Below are 22,273 nucleotides of genomic sequence, written 5' to 3' on the forward strand. Positions count from 1 at the left end.
TGAATGGGATTATTGCCCTTACATAGGAGTCCCCAGAGGGATCCCTCACCCCTCCTCACATGCGGAGTTGTAGGAAGATGACCGTCTATGAACCTGGCAGCTCTCATCAGACACTACATCTGCTGGCGCCTTGACCTTGCACTTCCCAGACTCCAGAACTGAAGGGAATACATTTTTGTTGTTTATAAGCTACTCAGTCTACATTTTTTTTTTTGTTATATCATCCTGAATGGACTAGACGCTAATAATCATCATGCAATTTGCAGAGATGCAGGGTATTAAAGAAAACTAGAGGGGAATATTTAATATGGCCTGGTTTTTTTTTTTAAGTATGAAATTTATTGTCACATTGGTTTCCCTACAACACCCAGTGCTCATCCCAACAGGTGCCCTCCTCAATGCCCATCACCCACTCACCCTTCCCTCCCACCCCCGATCAACCCTCAGTTTGTTCTTAGTTTTTAAGACTTTCTTTGGCTCCCGCCCTCTCTAACCTTTCTTTCTTTCTTTTTTTTTTTTTCCTTCCCTTCCCCCATGGTCTTCTGGTAAGTTTCTCAGGCTCCACATAAGAGTGAAAACATATGGTATCTGTCTTTCTCTATATGACTTATTTCACTTAGCATCACACTCTCCAGTTCCATCCAGGTTGCTGCAAAAGGCCATAATATGGCCTGTTTGAGGAGATGTTCAGGGAAGGATTCCTAGAGAAGGAAAGTGCTGAGCTGCATTTTTTAGAGGATGGTATCCAGTCAAAGGCACTGGCACACGACATAGCCAGGTGTGGCTGGAGGAACATCAAATGTAAAACCAAAATGAGGCTGGAGAGAATACCAAGTTGGGGATAAGACTAGAATCAGGAAAACCAGGTAGAAGACGGTTGTCGTGGTCCTGGAAAGAGATTGGAAAGACTCGAACCGGGGCAGTTAGAGACAGATGGAAAGAAGAGGCCCGACTTGTGCTTGATTTAGAGTTGAAGTTGTTAGGATCTGGGGAAAGAGGGAGACAGAGGAGACCAGGAAGACTCCCAGGTGGACCATGGGGCCATCCCCCCAAGACAGAGGATAAAGGCAGAAAGTCAGGTTTGGGGCAAGACGGTGAGTTCATTTAAGAGATCTTGAGTTTGAGGTGCATCTGACTCATTCAGGAAATATGCAACATGTACTCAAAGATCTATTTGAAGCTTCGTGAGGATGGGGAGAGGGCTGGGAGTACATATATAAAATTTGTGGTCATAAACTGGAAAGTAGTGGCAAACACTGTGATTTGCGGTGGGCGGTGTCACCAGGGTGGGTATGTAAGGAGATGGACAGAGGGCTGGAGCAGGTCCCTGGGAAACACCAACACATAAGGAAGAGCAAAGATAGAGGAGCTCACACAAAAGACTGGGTAGAACAGTCAGAGCATGTTGGAGGCGTGGGGAGGGCAGCCCTGGTCATGTGTGGCTTCCTAGGGCCAGCTTCCCTGACCTCAGAACACTCCAGGTCTTGTGCGATTATCCTCCACAGAAGTTACCAGAAGTATAAATTAACACCCAATTGTATTATTCTTTAATGTCCACACCCCCTACTAGAATAAAGATTCCATGAGGCCAGGGATTGGATCTCTCAATATTTCTTTCTCTCTCTCTCTCTCTCTCTCTCTCTCTCTTTCCCCAAGGAATCCACAGTACTTGGCAATTAGCAGTTGCTCAGTAAGCATTTGTGACATCAAAGACTGGTGTTCCAAACTCCCAGAGGGTAGAGAGTTTCAAAGAATGTTCTTTTTAGTAGTCAAGTTATCTGTTCAATTCAAAGTATAAAATATGCTTATTGTATGTTTTTAGTACTTCCTATGAAAAAAACGCATGTTTCTGTCAGTTTTTTATTAAATTAGGAAACAATTCTCTGTTGCTTCGCCTGGATATGATGTGAGGTCTCAAGATACTTGGAAAATGGAGAAAGGCAGGCTAACAGCAGATTTAGTATGTATTAGTTTATAATATTGTGTAGCTAAACAGTCACACTCATTATTCCCCAGAGCTCTACCTGTTCTCAGAGCAGGAGACAGATGGCCAAAGTGCTTCATGAAAATGTATCTGGTTATTCAACCACAGGTACAAATTGTGATGTGAACATGGTCACAGGTAGAATTTCATTTTCACAACATTTTTATAAGAAATATGCTGAATTAAAAAATTGTATATTTTCTTTTTTTTTTTTTAAATGTTTATTTATTTTTGAGACAGAGAGAGACAGAGCATGAGCAGGCGAGGGCCAGAGAGAGAGGGAGACACAGACTCCGAAGCAGCTCCAGGCTCTGAGTTGTCAGCACAGAGCCTGATGCGGGGCTTGAACTCACAGACCGAGAGATCATGACCTGATCCGAAGTCGGACGCTCAACCAACTGAGCCACCCAGGCGCCCCCAAAAATTATATATTTTCTATACACAAATCCTCATATATCATCTTATCCATTCATTAAAAAGCTAACGATTGGATTACAATGTCAAACATTGAGCAACTTACAAATTTAAATAATCGTATCAATATTTATGAAAGGCTTCATCGATGGGCATTGAGGTTAATGCAGGAAAGAAAAAAAATCCTGGTGTTAAAAGGTACCCCCAGGTCGGGTGTATGCATCCCAGACATTTGCATGTTTCTCTTCCTCTCTTTTCTCACTTTTTCCCCAAATCCTTACACATCTGCAGATTTTTGCTTGATATTTTTGTGTAAGGGGATAAAACCCCTAAATCCATAATGGCAGGTACCGTGAAAACACCCCAGGAGACATAGCACAATAGCTTATGTGTGCGCCAAGTTTCAAAACGGACCTGTCCTTTCCTGAGAGAACTTTCCCGTGGGAGAGATAGAGGAATAAGAGGGGTTAGCGGGGAGTGGAGAAACGTTTGCAAAGGAAGTCATAGGTTCTGCAGAGCAAACATTGTTGCTTTGTGGTCAGGCTCGCTGGTTAGAGTGCAGACTATAGCTCTGTCTCTTGCTACTTTTCGAGCATCCTTTTAGCAGCCTGGCTTCCATTTCCTCATCTGAGAATGGAGTTCCTAATAGTGAGGTTCATCGTGGTACTTACTTCATATCGGTGTTTAGAGTGTTAAACGAGCTAAGGTGTGAAGCACTCAGAACAAGGCCTGTCACGGTAAGTATTGGCAAAGCATTAGCTGCTTTTGTAATTTGCCATTATTTTATTCATTTAATTTTTTGAGGATGAGAGAAAGCATGAGCAGGTGAGGGGCAGAGAGAGAAGGGGACAGGGGATCTGCAGCAGGCTCTGTGCTGACAGCAGTGAGCCGGGCGGGGGGCTCGAACTCACGAACTGCAAGATCACGATCTGAGCCGAGGGTGGACCCTCAACCGACCGAGGCACCCAGGCACCCCTGTCATTTGCAATTTTAACCCAGGCCATGGATGGAGTTGTGTCTAGAGTTTTATGTCACCATTTGCCAGATCACCCTCTCCCCTGGCAACACTTCCGAGGAAGACCCTCCATTGCTGGCTCGGGTTTGCTCTCCCCACCCTGGGCCACCATCTACCACACTTCCTGATGTCTGGGGCCTGATGACTCTTAGGAGGTGGGTCTGTTTTTCTTTTGCAGCCCACGTGCAGCCTATGGTTCCTTCTCCCAGTACTCGCAAGCCCTGGTTAAATCATGCAACAGCATCAACTCCAGACTTACATACTGGCACTGGGAGCCCTTCCCTTGGGGATTTGCGCAGAACCCTCTGAGTCAGTTGCCCGGGGAAACAAGCTGGTGACGTCACAAGGTATGACACTTCTGGCGCTCTCTCAGGGTCCTTCTGTTGAACCTGAGCAGGGCCCGGTTCTGCTGCCCGGCCCGAGCACATGCTCGTCCTCTCTAAGGCAATGCAGAGACCCTCACTGTCTCCCAGCAGTGTCTAAACTCAGGTATGTTGGGGTCATGACTACATACCTCTTCCTGTGCTTCTTTGGCCACCGACCTCACGCCATGCTTCTTCCCTCTCAGGGCTCAGAAATACCCATGCAAATAAATATCTGGGGGAGCCCTGGCTAACCTTTGATTCTCCTGGGCTTAGATATAAAACTTAAAAAAAAAAAACAACAATCTTGGAGCCGTTCCCCGGAGAGCAAAGTTTGTTGCAGGTTTCATAGGGCCCTGGAGACCCCGGGAACAAGATTACAACATCCTTTCCCATTCTCCTTACCTCCCTCTCCCTCTCCCTCTCCCTCGGTGGCATAAACATGCCCGTAATGTCTCCCTTCTGGTACATCGACCTGATCCTCATCTAGCAAGAAGTATTGTCCCAGCTTTCTTGTTCTGTCCAAATGAAAAGGAAAGAAAAGAGAAAAAGAGAAAAGAGAGAAATACTGTGGCCAGGACAGTATTTATTAGTTTATTGGCGTTTCACAATAAGGTCATTCAACCCCCACCCCAGCCAAACAGTGCAAAGGGCAGTTCTGGCCTTCCTCCCTGCCTACGTATTTATGCAAATCTGAGGATTACTTGTTATCTAAAGGAAAGCATCTCAAAGCCAGGAATAATCCTGTCTCCCAGGTTTATCAGGGAGGGAGCCTACGAGAGAAGGAAAATTCAGCCTTGTTGGAACTCTCAATCCCTGAGGGGTGTATTTTACAGCTCTCTGGCCTGCCCCGGGACACCACCTATGACCCACAGGAGGAGAAGGACGCCGAGGAGAGCTCCCTGAGACATTCATGGCTCCGAGGTCAGAGCTAGCCATGAGGAGAACTTGCACATGCATTTACCACTTCCTTGTTTGGAGCTGGTATCTTTTTCTCAATTACTACATCTCGCAGCAAGGAGGGGACCAGCGGAAATCCAAAATCTTTCTAAATGGTGGACAGTGGAAATACTTGACCTTCCTAAATCTGGTAAGTCGGTATGACCATACCAGGAAGCGATCTGTTTGTCTAGAGTATCAGTGTTTTTGCACCTATCACCTCTGAATTTTATCGGATGCCAGATCCCATTCTTTGCCTTCCTTCTTCGTTGTCTGGAAATTTTGGCTTTTTCCTTGACAATTTGCTCTGAGAGACCCAGTTCAGAAGGTACCTGTAGCTACGTGTTGAACTAGTTGCCCAGGGCTCTTTCGAAAAGGATCCTGTCGTGGAGCTCTTCTCCGAGAGCCCAAACGGAAAGACTAAATGAATGGCTTCACCAGGGGACTGACTACAAACACAGGCAGGATTTTGAACTTTGCTTGGGGAAATCTGTGAGGGAAGGCAGAGTGGCGGATGTTGTGTGGGAAGCATAATTTCCAATGGGGGGAACGATGCCATTTCCCAGCGCAGACTAACAGATTTATCTAAGAAAAGCAAACACGTTTTGCCATGTTCAGATCCCACTTCAATTTTTTATAGGCTCAGGCTCCATCTTAAAGGATAAATCACCCAACCAAATGGCAAATACACATTTTCAACCATTTACAAACCAATCCAATGACTTGATTCCTTCTCGTCTCTCTAGCCCAGCTGACCACATTCTGATGAATGAAGGGAAAATGAATGGGAGAAAACTCGATTAAAAACAATGTGTTGGAAATATGTAAAAATATTTTCAGACTTCAAAGCTAAAAATAGCACATCCTTTGGGGATGCTAATGGATGTTTGAGATTTTTAACTAAAATGTAGGGTGTGGTGAAAACCTCTGATTTCAGAGAGCAGGCAAAAATATTCCAGTCCTTTGGAATCACGATCCTAAGCAGAGGTTACGCGTGGTCAGAACGCGTTACGCTGTAAGGGGAGGAAATTCAGAAGGTTCGAAGCAAAGACGCCTGGATGTTCTGCTTCCCCCTCCCTGGCCATCTGCTGGCTTTTGATTTTGGCCTGGAAGACCCAAGCCCCCGTAGCTCCAGGGTCCCTGGAAATTATCAAGATGACTGCTTGTTTGAGTCATAGGATTTTATGAAATAGACACACAAATGGAAAACAACAAAGAAATGCTTTTGTGAAGCTAGAATAATTCAGTAAAAACCTCTGCTCTGTGCATCCATTGGCTTTATCTTAGAAATGGTCAACTAAAAGACAAGGGTGTCTGTAGTCGGGGTGGATAGTGGAATCTAACCCAAGCCCAGTATGGAACCTCACACTAAGCATGGCTGAGAACAGACTTATCACCTACTCCCACAAACCAGCTCCCTGACTTCTTCGTTTTCACTCAGTTCCGTGCCCCAGAGCTGTCATATTTCCAAGTATGGAAAAAAGCCACTTATCTTGTCAAAGACACTATCATTTCCTAGTATTAATCCCCTTTCCACTTCCCTGACTAATCAGCCACCAAATCCTATCTTTTTCCTGTTGTTAGGCTCCTTCCTTCTTCCCCAATCTTAATATCCCTCTTATTACAGGCTCTTATTAATTTGTACCTGGGTGATGAGATTATCTCTTCATTGCCCTCTCATTAGCAATTCATCTATCTACCGCTCAGATTCCAGATTAATCTTCCCAAAGCACTGTTTTTGGTTTAGTTTTGTTATAAACATCATGAGCCTGCTTGAGAAATGGGGTCTGCTACTGAAGAAACCACAGTGGCTCCCTCCTACCTTATGGAACCAATTGCAAATTCCTGACGTGTGAGCTCACCTGCCTACCCAGCCTTCAGGCCCCCCTCTCCCCAGAAAAGCTGGTCTCTTCTCCAGGAAGGCCTGTGTCTTTTCCAGCATTGGTCCCTACGCTTCTTGCCGTCACTGTTCTGCCTGTATTTACACCGTCCTTGAATGAAAGGCCTACCTGCCCCTCCACCATTTTGCTGTTTTCATAGACCCCTGATATCCCATGTTTTCCTTAAAATCTCTGCTGACCAACTCCAGCCCACATTTGTTTTTTTATTTCTGAGGTTTTTTTTAAACTCTTTTTAATGTTTGTTTTATCTATTTTGAGAGAGAGAGAGAGTGTGTGTGTGTGTGTGTGTGTGTGTATGTGTGTGTGAGCAGGGGAGGGGCAGAGGTAGAGGGAGAGAGAGAGAATCCCAAGCAGGCTCCGTGCCATCGGTGCAGAGCCTGATGTGGGGCTTGAACTCACGAACCATGAGGTTATGACCTGAGCCTAACTGAAGAGTCAGAAGCTTAACTGACTGAGCCACCCAGGCTCCCCTTTCCCTGAGTTTTTATGACATCTCTCAGCCCCTGCTTATTTAGGTATAGTATGATTTTTTTATTTCCTCCCACATGTGAGTCTTAACATTCCGATAAAATCATAAATCCTCTAAACCAGGAGCTTTGTCTCCTGACATTCTGGTTCTACACTGGATTTGCTACAATGGCTGGCATGGCGTAACCCCCGTATAAAAACTGAGAGACTTGGAACGTTGACCGCACTTGACCTTCAGTGTTTTCTGCCTCCCTGTGCAATATTATCTCTTCTGACATCTTCTGGCCTTTGAAATGAGCAGAGAGGGGCTCACCTGCAGCTGTTTCCTTTCCGGGCTCTGTTAGGTGTCACTGAAAGTGTGACTTGATGCAGAGTTTCTCAGTTGGCGACGATGGGTTGACTGTGGTTGGCTGTGTGTCAGCGGATCGATTTAAAGAATAGATTTCACATATGTTACCCAAGGTGAGATACTGGGCCTGAACATTGCTCTGCTTTTAAGGCCTCATGGGCTGATGAAGGGTTGCGTCTTTTAATGATTAATTGGTGTTAACTAAGGATTAATTAGTGACTAGCTAATGGCTGTGTTTATAAAGTCATAGAAGTCTCGTAACCTGCTCTAACACTCTTCAGTTTATTTTATGTAAGCCTGTGGAAGTCAGTACCCCAGCCTGCTCTCCAGGAAAATTACACCCCCTCCCTTGAAACAGCCTCAATTTTTACTTGGCTGAGTGTCAGTTATGCCTCCTTTCAAGAGCACAATCCACTTTGGTGCGGGTCAACATTCTGAGCGTCCCATTTCCTCTTGAAGCATCCCAGGGCGTTCAAAGGGAAGACACACAGGCTTGGTGGCGGGGGTGGGGGGCTGGGGTGGGATGGGTGTCACTGAGAGTTGGGCACAGTGACCTATTCCTGCCTGGTGCTTAAGGAGAGTAAAGGAAGGAGAGGGCAGTTGGGAGGTTTTGCCTAATGAGGGAGTCCACCCTCCCCAGGGAAGGGGCAGCCGATTCTCTGTGGGGAGGGAGAGGCTGTGTAGCCTGGTGGTTATAAGCATGAGCTCTAGGGTCATGAGTCTCTGGGATGGTTACCTCAGCCTCCCCACCTCCAGGCTCCGTGACACTGGGCTAGGTATTTCTTTGTGTTTTGGGTTCCCAAAGCTGCCAAATAGAAAGAAAAGCAGTGCCTCATCACAGAGTGACCATGAGGGGTGCGTGGCCTGGCGTGCCAGAAGCACTCAGAATGCTGTATGCGCTGGATGATGAAAAGAGAAGGTAGGAGGGTGGGGATGAGCTTCTAGTCATCCCGTCTTTGAATAGAGGTCGTGCGGAGGGAAAGGCGGTTTAGTGCGACATCGGTCCCCTCACAGCACCATGGTTGGTGGCTCCCGGCTCCGGGCAAGGGCCGCCCACCTGCCTCACTGCTCTGGTATCTCCCTCTGTGGGTGACACGCTCCAGCTTCCCAGCCAAAGGATGGCCACCGCGGAGCCCCCGCTAGACTTGTGCAGGTGCAGCCCTCGGGATCTGGGGCCGTCCTGGGAGTAGACTTTGCAGGCTCAAGCAGGGAGCATATGATGAATGGGGAAACCCCTGAAGCTGGGAGCGGAGACAAGGCAGTGCTATGGACATCCTCATGGTCCCCATGTTGGCTCTGGCTTCCAGCGCCCGGGACCTCCACAAATTTTGTGTCCCGCCTCCGTAGTCCACTCCATTTCCATCCAGGGACTGTCTCTGACCTCAAGGAATATAAGCTAGGAGGTGGGGGACGGAGGGGACTTTTAGCTTCGATTTAGCTTGTTGACTGAACGGCTTGCTGGGTTTTCCTCTTTTTAAAAGTAAGGTTCCTTCTGAAGCCCTGTTGGAGGTGGTGCCACATAACTGGGATCTCCAGGGGAGATTCTGGGTGGGGCCCTCCCCACTTCACCAACCGAGACACGACCTTTCCCTCCATTTGTCATAAAGTTGCCCAAGCCTCAGGCAGCTCCGACCTCATTCTCTTCAAGCTGTCACCATGACAAGAGCAACCTCATCACAGAGGTCCTCAGGGACAGTAAAGCAGGGCCAGCGGAAGAGAGATCCTTGAGGAGCCTCCATGGGTCCAAACTCCAAAGCAGCTCCCGAACACTGGGAAGACAGGGACCCATTTACGTTCCGGCCCCCACTTCGATACTCGGGGCCAACCTTGGATTTCCATCATCAGGTCAATATATCAATCCGTGGATCTCTGATGTGCAACAGAGTCAGAAATACACTGAACTGTCCTTTCCCAAAAATGCTTAAGGCCCCCGTTGTTAGCGCTCAGGCGGCTGAAAGGAGGAGAACCGATGGCAGGAACCTGTCACCACCAGCACCCAAAACAGAATAGCTGTAGCTTACTGAGCAGCCATGACATTTTGGTGGGTTCTTTACACACAGTATAGATAGAGGACGGGTGACCTGGGTGTGAGTGCTGGCTCTGTCGTTCACGGGCTGTGTGATCTTGTGTGGGTTACCTAACTTCCCTGAGCCTCAGTGTCCTCATAGGTAGTGTATACTGTGGTGTGGCCCCCAGGATCCCCCCCCATCTCCCTAGCATCGAGGTACCCGTTCCCCAGTTCCCGGGAAGAGTGTTGGCTGGTGATGACTCACAGCTAGGGTCCTGTCCTAGGATTGCCCTTTAGCCGAAGGGAGCTGCCTAGACAAGACTTAGGGCCCTCCCTGGAGTTGCTGCATCCAGTGACTGGCTGGTTTGTGGTGTGAAGGCCGGGCTCTGGGACCACACCGAAGAGTCAGCTCGGATCCAGAGTTCCTTTGGGGACCAGACGATTTCATGCCAATGCATTGCTTTTCCTCTTTTCCTGCTGCTCAGACCTGCTGTCCCCCCTCTTCCCTCCCGCTCACAGTTGTTCCGGGGGGTACCCCTCAATGAACACTCTGCAGGCAGATCTAAGCATCTGATCCTTTCCCAGGGAACCTGACCTACATAACATAAAAGAGTAAATGTACAGGAAAGATGCCTCCTCCTGCTTCTCCTCTCTTCTTCGTCCTAATAAAGACACATTAGCACAGGGCCTGCCCTGGCCTGTACTGTGTCTAATACAGGTTGTGGCACCTACACTCTGTGAATGTTGGTGGCATGAATAAATGACCAGAACATGGGTCTAACTGGGAAGAGTTAAACCCTGGTCTCTCGGGCCCCCCATCCCACCTGTAGGGTCGTCTCCCCACCCGCATCTTGCTGTTTCTCGAAGCCAGTTATCATCAGCACACAACACTGGCTGAGCGTTCTTAGAATTCTTCTTCCAATCCCCTGACAGTGTTCTTGGTTTCTTCTCTCGTTTTCCTCCACTTGTTGCCAGCTTATATTCTCCATTTCTCCTATGTCTTCTATCTCATTCTCTTATCTCGGTGTTTTACTGAAGCTAACTGCACCCGAATGATGTTTGAAACAGTATATTGCACATTCTGCAGCTAGATTTTAGCAAAGGTTTCTTCTACCTGCCCCCAAACACCACTACTCTCATCACCGCAATTATAGAAAATACTCACCACAGTTAGTCCCCATTTGCTGTTTTATTCTGGAATAGTCTCCCACTGTAAACCTTGCCTCATTTGGAAGGCAAGACCTAAGAAAGGTCCAGCCCGTTCAAGTCAGGCACAGAGCTGGGCTGGGTGTTGGATGACGACTCATCCAATGAGAGTTGTAATGCCTTGTTCAGAAAAACTTGTGGAATCTCCCTCTCTGGAGTTATTTCTTAAATAGAAGAAATTCTCATTTCCTGAGACAGTTGAAGACAGTTCTGGCTTAAAGGCAAAGAAATGAACTTAATGACTTAGAAAGGCTAAGTTTCCATAATTTCAAGATTTTTGTGAATCTTGCGAAGACACATGAATATAAAAACGAAATTTCCTTTAGCTATGGTTTCTTAAATTGCCCTAGTTATAAAAAACGTAATTCAGCCTTCCCAGGTGGTAAATTTGTTAGCTAGCAACAAAAAAAAAGCGGAAGCCAGCTAACAAACTTAGACCAGCAACATTTCAGAATAAAAGGCACAAAGACCAAAGAGATTTAGAGCAGACCTGGTCGAAAAGATAAATCACAGGGCAGTAGCTCTCAGGCAAATGCTGGTCAAGAAGATACCATTAGCTGTGCCTTCCTGGTGGCCAAAATAGTTGAGAAATGTAAATGACAGTGGGGCGCCTGGGTGGCTCAGTCGGCTGAGTGTCGGACTTGGGCTCAGGTCGTGATCTCGTGGTACGTGAGTTCGAGCCCCGCGTCGGGCTCTGTGCTGACAGCTCGGAGCCTGGAGCCGGCTTCCGATTCTGTGTCTCCCTCTCTCTCTGCCCCTCCCGCGCTTGCTCTCTGTCCCTCTCAAAAATAAACTTTAAAAACATTAAAAAAAAGAAAAGAAATCCAAATGACAGTAATTTTGTTGTAAGATTCTTAACTGGGCCAGTTGTTGCTACCTTGTTTTAATGCTCCCGTGTTGGTCCGCTCCGGCCACCATAACAAAGTATGACGGACGGGTGGCTTAGACAACAGAAATTTATTTTCCCACAGTTCCAGAGGCTAAAAGTCCAAGATGACTGTATCAGCAGTGTTGGTTTTTCCTGAGGCCCCTTCCTCAGCATGCTGACGTGCTCCCCGTCTCTCACTCGGTCATGCCCCACTCTGGCTGTTGTCTGTGTCCTAGAACTCCCCTTGTAAAGACACCAGCCTTATTGGATCAGGACTCACCCTTACCGACCTCATTTTAGCTCACTTACTTCTGTAAAGCCACTTTCAGAGGCACTGGGGGTTATAACTTCAATGTGAATGGTGGGGGGGGGGGCATCATTCAGTCCCTAATAACTACCATTGTCGCCCTTGACTGCTCTTGCTGTGCTTGTTTGACAACCATTTCACTGTGTTGTCCTTAGGGACTGAGCAGACCCTTGTCCCATTGGACAAGGATGGTCCCATTGGATGGAGACCTGTTCTTGTGGCCGTCCAAGGAGCCTACCCATTGAATGAGCTTATGGCACCTCCCTCTCCCTGCCCTCCAGCTCAGCTGTGTGGCTCCTCTCTACCCTAGTTCTGGCTTACGTATTTCTCTTGGCAACATCCTAGCGCCTCCCTCCCGAGCTCCTTTGTGAGGGCTCCACAAATATTCCTTGTTGAGACAGATGATGGCATGCCAATGCAAGATGAAGATGGGCGGGGACAAGGCTGCTCTACCCACCCAGCTGGCATCTTCACAGCGTGGCGTATGTACGGGAGCTGGGGGGGTAGAGGTGGAGAGGCGATTGGCCAGTTTGCGGCACGGAGAAAAGTTTTATTGATGAAGGGGAAGCCAGGGAGCCTCTGAGTAGTGTGTTCTTTCCCCCAGTCCGATTTCGACATTTTTGACTGGGAAAAGCAAGAGAGAGTTAGGACCAGCTTGACTCATGGGGACTCTAGAAAGCTCTTGCTAAGGAAAGCGGTCACATGGACCTCACATGCTGGGTGGAGGCGGCCTCTCCCCAAAGACAGAAACCCTGGCAGACTCTCCGAGCTCAGGACGTGATTAATTGCTATGTTGATAGAAGAGTGTGGGCCTCCTCGCCGGGGCCCGGGCCCCATGCCTGTCCTTCCTTACTAAAGCAGCTGCCTGCTGCGGCCTGAACAGCTGGAAGTGAAACCAGGGGTGAGGTGAGGGCTGCTGGAGGGGTGGGAGTGGGGAAGGGTGGAGGAGGCGACTTCCTCTAACATCCATGTACTCCAGATTCTACAGCCTGAGGGCTGAGTGTCAAAAGTAGATGATGGGTATTGGGGTGGCCGCGGGTTTATGACATTTATTTAACGCTTGCTTCCCACCCCTCCCTGGAACTACCCTTCTGGCTCGAAGCTTCCTCCTCCCTTCTGGGGCTCCTGTTTGTTCTGTCTTGTACCATCAGACCATTCTTTGCTACTTTGCTGACCCTCTTGGCCCCGTGCCCTTTAGACGAAGGCATCGCCCCAGCATTTGCTTTCCATCTCTCTCTCCCTCTCTCTCTCTTTGTCCGTTGCATCCCGCCTCTCTTGGGAAGGCTGGATCCAAATGTCCAAATGGAAGTTCCTCTAGGCAAGTGGTTCTCAACCTTATCTGTCCTAATTAGAACCACTTGGGAGATTTTTTAAAAATCCTGACGCCTAGGCCACACCCCCAGAAAATTAGAATCTCTGCGGGAAAGGGTGGCAATCAGGCATCAGTATTTTTCAAAGCCATTTTTCATCCTTCCACCTGGAGATAGTTTTCTTTCTTCTGACCTCTCACGGTGCTTTACCTGAACTGTTCTTAGAAACCTCTGTTTTTTAAAGTCTGACTCTTGTATGGAAACCAATCTGACAACAGATTTCATGTTAAAAAAAATAAAATTAAATAAAAAATAAAATTAAAAAAAAAATAAAGTCTGACTCAAGAACCGGACTCTGGGTTTCAAATCCCCATGTATCTACCACGAGACTTTAGGCAAGTGTGTTCATGCCTCTATGCCTCAGTTTCCTCATCTGTAAAATGGGTCGGGAGAGAGCATAATAATAGGACTTACCTCATAAGGTTGTTACGAGAAATTAAAAGCCTAGATCAGTGCCGGGCACATAACATCAGTGAAAGTCGTCTATTAGCTTTGAGGAGTCAGTAGGATTTGTAAGTGATAAATTTATATCTAACCCAGTGAGTGTCTCCAGAACTTCCTGGAGAGTTTGCTAACGAGTTCCTGGACCTCACTCCCAGAGATTCTGACTGCGTAGTCTGGGGTGGGGCTGAGGTCTGCATTTCTCATGAGTTTTGGGTAACACCAGTGCTGCTGGTCTGCGGACCCAGCTATGCATATTGCTGGCCCAATTCACCTCTGTATCCTCTCCCACCTGCTTCTTCACGCTGAAGATTGGTAGGAGGCCAACTCTGCTAGAACTCTCCTCGAGTTCAGACCTCAGAGGTCATTCCCTGACAGCTGATTGATCCCTCCTGAGTACAATGCCCTGGGGTCCAGAACTTGCCTGACTCATACTCTCAGAGAGGAGTCCAGATGGCCCCTTTTGTACCAACCCAGAGCTTTTAAGGAGTAGGATGGGTTCTAATGCAAGCACAACTCAAAACCAACCCCAGCTCTGTAGTGTGACCCATGAGGTCTTAAATCAGGAGCCATGGGTTTGTACGAAATGGTAAGAATGGGCAAAGTTTGCCCCTGATTTGGTTTTACTTCTCCGAAGAAGGCCGTCCTTCTCTTATATCTGGGCTCAGGGACCTCGTGGTATTTAGTGACACAGCAGAGCCCCTGGGTTGCTCTATCCCTGTGGATTTAAGTCACTGCCTTAGCCAGATTTTCTTTGTAAGGCCTTCGCGCACCCCCTTGCAATCAGAGAAGGACATCAACTTCTCCCTCAGATAAGCAAGATGCCATTTTGTGCTTCTCCCTCATAAGAGCACAGAGCTGCCTTGTGGTGCTCTTGACCCTGATTCTGGCTTCTTTAATGCGATTGTAGCGCTAGGCATTTAAACATTTTTTGGTTCCTTCTGGAAGAGGCCAGAATACGCCCACCATTGTGTCTGGCTCTTTGCCCTCGTGTTGTTTATTTGGTTTTGCCCACCTCTGTGCAGCTAAGGTATCTATCTCATTACATTCTCCTTTTAAGCTGACTATTTTGTTTCCATTTTAGCTCAAGTCCATTACACTAAATACTGTACACATTATTATCCCCTAAACGACTTTACTCAATCAGTTTTAGCAAGCAAGGTCAGGGCCCACTGAGCTGGAAGACCAGCCCTTGAATTGGCTCTCAACCAAAACAGCCAACAGCCCCCCCCGCCCCCCACCTCCTCAAATCAACATTGCTCCCAGAGGGACGGAGCTTTACGTTGGTGAAGAATGTATTAATTAAAGCAAATGAAAATGCCCTCATTTGTTGTAATGAATTTAGCTCTTGCAGGCCATTTTCTACGGGGTCGCCTGCGTGGAAGATGTGCTGAAAAGAATTAAAGGGGAAAGAGACCTTAAGTTCGTGACCGCCTTCAGAGACCTGCTTTTTACCACGCTGGCTTTTCCAATATCCACAGTAAGTGACGAAGGTGTGTTAGTAATATAATACCCAGGTAGATTCGCAGGAACAACACATCCCCCGGGCAGCAAGGCTGTTCAGGCCCCCATTATTGCAAACCAGAGCAACTGCGTTTGCATGAATGTCTTGCCTGAGGACTGTACCGTGTTGCCCAGTGGCATCCGGAAACAGGGCTCATTATGGACTGGAGTTAACACTGCCTTCTTATCTTGGTGAACGTTCAATACAAGATCCTTGTTGATGTCTAATGGGGAAGGGTTTGAAGGATCTTTCTTCATCAAACGACAGCTAAGATAACCTTGGCTCCATGGGAGTACCGGGAATGCAGGGTGCTGGGGAGACAGATGACTCATTTTCCCTTTTATACATCTTGTTTCACTTGCTACAATGAGCATATGTTACTTCTGCAAGTGGAAACCATAAAAAAAAAAAAAAAGGGTATGAGAACTTCAGAGTTGGTACGTGGAAAAGACAATTGGGGAGAGAGCGAGACAGTCTGTCCAAAATATCTCGTGTGGGGTGCACAGTGAGAGCCTCATTCATTTTGTTGAATGAATGGACCCTGGAAAGAAGTACAACATATGCCAGTGACAGTGAGCGTATCTGCTGATACGATCCACGTTTCGATGACGTGGCTCCTGTTTCCATTCATCTGGCAGAATGGGAATGAACTGGGATCAAGCCCGTCGGCCGCCCAGCAGAATCTGTGCTTAGAAATGGCTGCCTCTTTCCACCTATCCTTGTCCTGAATTCTCTAGCATTGAGCCTTCAAACTCAGATGGGCAAGGAAAGTGTAAGACTCAAACCACCCCGAGTGGCTGCTCTCAGTATTTCTGATGAAAGCTTAGACAAGAGAGGTCATTGGTTAAAATAAAATGACTTGGGGCACCTGGGTGGCTCAGTCAGTTGGGTGTCTGACTTTGGCTCAGGTCATGATCTCACAGATCGTGAGTTTGAACCCCGGGCCGGGCTCTGTGCTGACAGCTCAGAGCCTGGAGCCTGCTTCGGATTCTGCGTCTCCCTCTCTCTCGGCCCCTCCCCGCTCACACTCTGTCTCTCTCGGTCTCTCAAATATAAATAAACATTAAAAAAATTAAAAAAAAAAAAAACAAATGAAAATAAAATAAAATGACTTAAGAGTCAGTGAATCCTGTTTATCTATATCTACCCTGTCTGCTACGATGACAAATAATTAATCCCGAACTCTCTGGAATCCCCAGAGAGGACCTAGCAATTCAACAGTGAGGAATTTTGTCTTCATTTTACATTTCTATAATGTGCCTGGAGGATATCTTTAAAACTGGTGTCTATTCTTATTTCGCCATGTTTCCTTGGTTAACTTAGAAAGCTCCGACTGACAAAAAAATTTAATGATGCTATTTTTGTGTTCTATTTTCCAGTTTGTATTTTTGTCATTCTGGATCCTCTTTCTCTACGATCGAGAGCTCGTTTACCCGAAGGCCCTAGATGGTATCTTTCCAGAATGGTTGAATCATGCAATGGTGAGTGAGGGGGAAATTCAGTGACTTTGGAAAGGCAACAGCCTCTGTACTAAGAACTCCACAGTGCCTTATTTATGTTTCCAAACTTCTCAGCCCCCAGCATCCTGTTCACTTCTCACTCTCCATCCCATCACTATTTATTTCAAGAGCACAGTAAGGATACAAAATGAACAAACATGGCTGCTGTAATTGGAGCCACTGCGAGCAGAGGGGATGTCGAGGCAACCCTTTTTGCCAAGTTACTTCTGAAGTCGTTGAAAAGACACCCAACCATAAGGACAGGCAACCTCTTGGCGGCTGCAGTCCTGAAAGAGAGGTGACTTCCGCAAATGGCATGTAATGAAAACCTGATCTAGGAAAGAAGTCAAGCAACCTTTAAAAAAAAATCCACCCCAGCATCCAAGGAGCAGCTCACACAGCTTAGCTTTTTAGCTAATACTCGATAGGGCTATACATGGCAACTGGAATTAGCATTAACACATTTCTGTGGATATATTCCCATTTCGTTTTTTATTCGCATGTTTATTTTTGAGGGGCTGGATAGTAAACAGAACCTGTTCTGAGATATTCAGGTCACTGGTATCTGAACGCCAGTAACAGTGAGCTGGACAAGTGGTCCTGGCACACGGCTGTTTAGGTCTTGGATGAAAGGGGAGGTCTGAGTCATTGGCATTGCATGCATGCGCTAATCATTCAAAGTCCTAGCTCAGCTCTCAATATTTACGAAGGAGGCAACATCACATGAAAGCTCTTCAAGCTCACAAACTTTCTTCTGCTCCCAATCCTTACATTGTCTTAAAGCTCAGATGATTACCAATTTGGAAAAGCAACTCATTCCATTAACTCTGCCCCTCTGTGTGCCCTACCCCTGGAAAAATATAGTCTTTCACTTTTACTATGTACTCAGTGAGATACTGATGATTAATTGACAAAGATACGCAAGTTCTGATCTAACTTAGAGTTCGGGACAAAAACTATATATTAAATGAGTCCCACCTCTCGGGAATCCCTCCACCACCTTCTTTTGGTTAGACCACTCCTCACCTTCCCAATTTCCCATTAGCATTAATCTCAGATACCCATGTAGGGAATATTTCTGCTTTTTAATGGCACGATACACTGTGCTAAGCTTGTTCCTCAAATATGAGTTCATTTAATTCACACAACCTTCTTCAGATGACAACTGTAATCCTGATTTTTTGCACAAAAAAAAAAAAAAAAGCTCAGAGAGGTTAAGTGATTTGTGTGGGGCTACCAAGCTCAAAAATGGGACAGGTGGATTTAAATCCAAGGCTAATTCACTGTTGCTTTTTAGTACAATAAGTGCAAAATTTGTGGCTCGATCGGGTTTCATAATTCACCAGGCAATCAAAAAGATGTCACTCAGCTTGATTAACATAGCAAAGTGAGAATTCTCACTTAAAAAAAAAAAAAGTCCAGAATCCCCATCTGTATGCTCATAAGCCAAAATATGACTTAAGAAAATGAAGTGATTGGGGACAAGTGACTGAGCTAGTTGTTATTAAAATATAAAGACAGAGTCTAGGAAATATCTCTTATTTGGAGCCAAAGACATATGTCAAACACCTTTTTCCTGGCTTTGTGAGTTCATGTAGGAGTTTTCCTACAACCATTACAGGCTTCCCTACCTCTTGCAGGTTCCATTTTCCACATAGAAGTCAAGTTGGACTTCTTCCAAATAGTTGCAATGGTGATGCCTGGCATTTGTGACCTTGCTAAGCGGCCATATGGATTTTTGATAATTTTGGAAGCAGATAGTTGGATAATGTGCATCATATCCACAAACTAATTAGCAAGGCAGATATTGTACAACAGAGGTCTTAAGATATTTTTGTGCTTTCACAATCTGGGGGTTTCTGTTGACCCTTCTATGTGGCCTCTGGTCAATTAAGTAACTTGAATCCCTTAGAGAGAAAGGACTAGAGTCTAGAGAGTCAACAGAGGAGTCAACAGAGGAGTGACACAGGTGACAAAGAGAGGAGAGGGGGAGGCAAACTGTCTTGGGTCAGACACAGACTCTCCTGTGTTTCTGTTCATTTCATTGGAGAAACTCCCAACAGAGCCTTGATGGAAAAATGTCGGCATCGCAGAACCAACAGTGGGTGTCCCTGATGTGGTCACCTTCAAAGTGTCATGCTTCCTTTTGTTCTGCTCCAAATCCAGTGTCTTCAGGACTGCATCTCATCCCTCTTTCCCAGAGTGTGTCCCTTACCGTCTCTAGTTTCTGTCCTAATTATTAAATTCTCCTAGTCTATTGCCTTGAGGAATGCTCTCTACTAATTTCTTAAATACCAGTATGAATGAATATGAAAATGGCTATCACTGGGTCAACTTGTCGACTCTTTCTAAGTTCTAACAGTGTCCTTCCATGACAATCCAGAGGAGCGAATACCTGGAAACCACCACAGTGGCAGCCAGGGTGATAATGAGCGGTTAGGCTAGACATTTGGTACCAGTCGTCTCCATATGGGGCCGGCCCTGTTCTGAAGGGAATCGCCCCCTTTTCTCTTCCACAAGATAAGGATTATTATTGTCCATAGCCAGTCACAAGCTTTCCTTAAAGATTCTCTCATTTCACAACAGTCCTCATGTTTGTGATTCTAACCTTAGCCCTGAAATATTTCCCCTGTTGCCATTTGTGATGTTGCCCTGGGCTTTATGAGTAGTATTTGTCATATTAAGAAATACCACTCTCTCCTTTGACACAGTGTGGTTATAAAACCTTCATGATTCATCAGGTCTTTGGAACCCTACCAGCCTGACCCTTCTAGCTCCTTGGCGGTGTATCATTGAAGAAGAGTCATTCAGAGTTGACTGTCATCTCTCACGGACATTTTCGTACCCTTGTTTTTTAGTCAAACCAAATAGTAACATGAGATATTTGCATTCACCATTGCCAGGCTGCCATTCGCTGGTGCCCTAGGAACTCGAGTAGATCAACCTGACTCACTGCTGAGTGGTTCTCCAGTCTTCATGAAAGAAAGGGAAGATCAGCAAAGTATTCCTCCAGGTTTCACCGGGGAAAACACTACCTCCCTGGGTCTTATCTAAATGACTCTTGACGATAGAACCAGAGCAGCCAGATTTAAATAGCAGGAAGACGACTCAGTAACTGAGGAAACCATCAGATCCTAACCTGAAGAGAGCTAGGGAACTTATTTCTCTGGAAACCAACCTAAATTGTTCAGGTTGCCCCTAAGGAGAGTTGAAATAGATCAGAGAACCCCCCTCAGAGCCCCTCTACATTTGAAAATAGTACCTAGTTATTGAGAACGCGTTATTGCAAGCACTTTTATGAAATATAAAGGATGGCATAGATATGTGATGGTCATAGAAAACTCTCAATCCATGGTCACAGAATTTTAGAACTGAAAAGCTTTCTTTCGTGTTAACAGAGGTTTCAAAATCATCTGCTCTTAAGAGACAGGCCTTACCTTGGCTGTTTAAATTGGAGCAGGTGCCGGATACGGCTTCTTAGTTATTAAGTGCCTTGCCATTTATTCATTTGAAAAAAATAATTAAGTACCAACTATGTGTGGAGCATCACGATCAATGTTTGACAAGGGTTTTGATTTCAAGCACCCTTAAATCTGATTGAGGCTAGTATATACACACAGAGGTGAAATAATAAAATAACACTTAATACGAACGTAAGACATTGACATATGAGGCGTCATACAGAAGTAAGTCATTATTACCAAATGAGTGACGTAGACAGGAGGGCTTCTGTGCCCCCTGTGCCCTGGTCTGGCTGTGACCGACACATGGTTCATGTCTAGAAGGCCAGTGGGCCCTCTCTGGGGATGTGCTGGGGAGTCAAAATGTCGTGACAGTGAAACTCTAAACCTTCCAGTTTCTTCCTCCCTCATAGCATGCAAGACGCTGTCTCGCATAAATTCAGACCCAATCTCAGATTTTTCTCTCCCACCCATAAACCTGGTGTGAAATAGTTGGGCTGCTGAGTAGGTGAGTTCTGATGAGTAAAGAAGGTCAACTGTGGACCTATCAGTACCAAATAGCCACACTTTGTTGTCAAAAATTACCAACCCATCCTCCATACCTTCCTGATTCCTCATCCCAGCCCTGCCTCTGAGCAGAGGAGACCCACAATCTAGATATCTATGGATAGGTCAGTGGTTTTCAGCCTTTAGGGAATAGACCTTTTTGTGAATTGGGAAGTCTCTGAGTCTATAAATTCCATTTATGGGACTCTGGTTAACCTTTCCTGGCATAACTGAGCATATGCCTGGAAAGAGGACCCCTAGATGATTTTGATGCTCAGTTCAAATCGAAAAGACAGAATCAAGAATTATGCATTAATTTTTTTCATTTAAATGTTTGAACGTTTATTTATTTTTGAGAGAGAGACAGAGTATAAGCAGGGGAAGGGCCGAGAGAGGGAGGGAGACACAGAATCTGAAGCAGGCTCCAGGCTCTGAGCTGTCAGCACAGAGCCCGACGCGGGGCTCGAACTCACACACCATGAGACCATGACCTGAGCCAAAGTCTAATGCTTAACCAACTGAGCCACCCAGGTTCCCCAAGGATTATTCATTTAAAAAAAAAAAAAAGCCATTATGAAATACTTAGATCTGTTTTCATCTTTATGGGGTGAAATGTGAGATATGTGTCCTAACTGCAAAAAGCTTAAACTATAGATATTATATATATATGTATACCATACACATATATATTCCCACTCAGCCTTTTAACTTACTAAATGCAGAGGCTGTGTTTTGTAGCATCTTTGGGAGGATATTTGTGACAGTAAAAAAATACAAAAACAACCCCCACCCCAGTATTATTAACCAGAACGTCCACATCTGAAAGGAAAGAGGGACCTGGTCAAGTTCCCATGGGATACTCCACCTCCCATCCACCTCTGTGTCCCCATGATGTAAGACATCAGCCAAAGTATGTCCTGTTGGTAGAGTGCCCCAGCCCATGTCACTCTTAGGGTGGTAAATGAGATCTGTTGGAGGATATTTGAATCACAGTCCAAAGTCACTGGAAGCCATGCAGCTCTCCTACAGTGAGATAGCTGGAAATAAACTCTCCTCAAAAATACCTTTGTAAACCCTACCTTGATGGACACCATTTTTATCAAATGTTATCTCACTATAGGGAGCCTCCTTTATATTATATCTACATATTTTTATATAATATATAACCTTATATATTTTTTTCTAGCTAATGTATATAATAATAAGCAAGACCTTTAACTTTAACACGAAGCAGTGCTAACAAGCATTTATAGAGTAGCTTCTATGTACCAGGCCCTCTTCTAGGCACTAAAGATGTAAAAACAAACAAACCAAAGAAATCTGTCCTTGTGGAGAATATATATAATCTTAGTAGGGGAGAGAAGCAATAAATGAATAAATAGTGAATGATGTCAAGGAGCGAAAGTATTAAAATGAAAAGTAAAGCAGGGTGAGGGGACAAAGGAGTGTGTGTGTGTGTGTGTGTGTGTGAGTGTATAAAACTAGTAGGTTTATAGGGTGTAGGCCAATCAGAGTGGTCAGGGATGCCTCTGTGGTGAGCTGACATTTTCAGAGAAATTTGGATAAAGTGAGGAAGGCGGCCACAGGAAATTTTGGCAAAAGGGCTCAGGCAGACAGTAAAGCAAGTACTT

At 45.8% G+C, this 22,273-nt stretch overlaps 1 protein-coding gene across 5 annotated transcripts in view; it reads left to right on the top strand.

Annotated features, from left to right (window-relative positions):
* The first annotated feature begins 3,756 nt into the window (after window positions 1-3,756).
* The window catches only part of LOC102970167 (androgen dependent TFPI regulating protein), an 83,028-nt gene continuing 64,511 nt past the window's right edge, over window positions 3,757-22,273 (top strand). For 3 of the 5 annotated variants that reach the window (XM_042985715.1, XM_042985714.1, XM_042985713.1), the window contains exons 1-4: window positions 3,768-3,902; window positions 4,612-4,865; window positions 14,978-15,112; window positions 16,516-16,617. In XM_042985715.1, coding sequence (XP_042841649.1) covers window positions 4,689-4,865; window positions 14,978-15,112; window positions 16,516-16,617 — 414 coding nt within the window. In that variant the 5' untranslated portion in view covers window positions 3,768-3,902; window positions 4,612-4,688. Of the gene's footprint in view, window positions 3,903-4,611; window positions 4,866-14,977; window positions 15,113-16,515; window positions 16,618-22,273 lie in introns of all 5 variants that reach the window. The other 2 variants (XM_042985716.1, XR_006217483.1) reach the window with 2 other exon arrangements.

Source organism: Panthera tigris, chromosome B2 (assembly GCF_018350195.1).
Source record: "Panthera tigris isolate Pti1 chromosome B2, P.tigris_Pti1_mat1.1, whole genome shotgun sequence".
Lineage (NCBI taxonomy): Eukaryota > Metazoa > Chordata > Mammalia > Carnivora > Felidae > Panthera > Panthera tigris.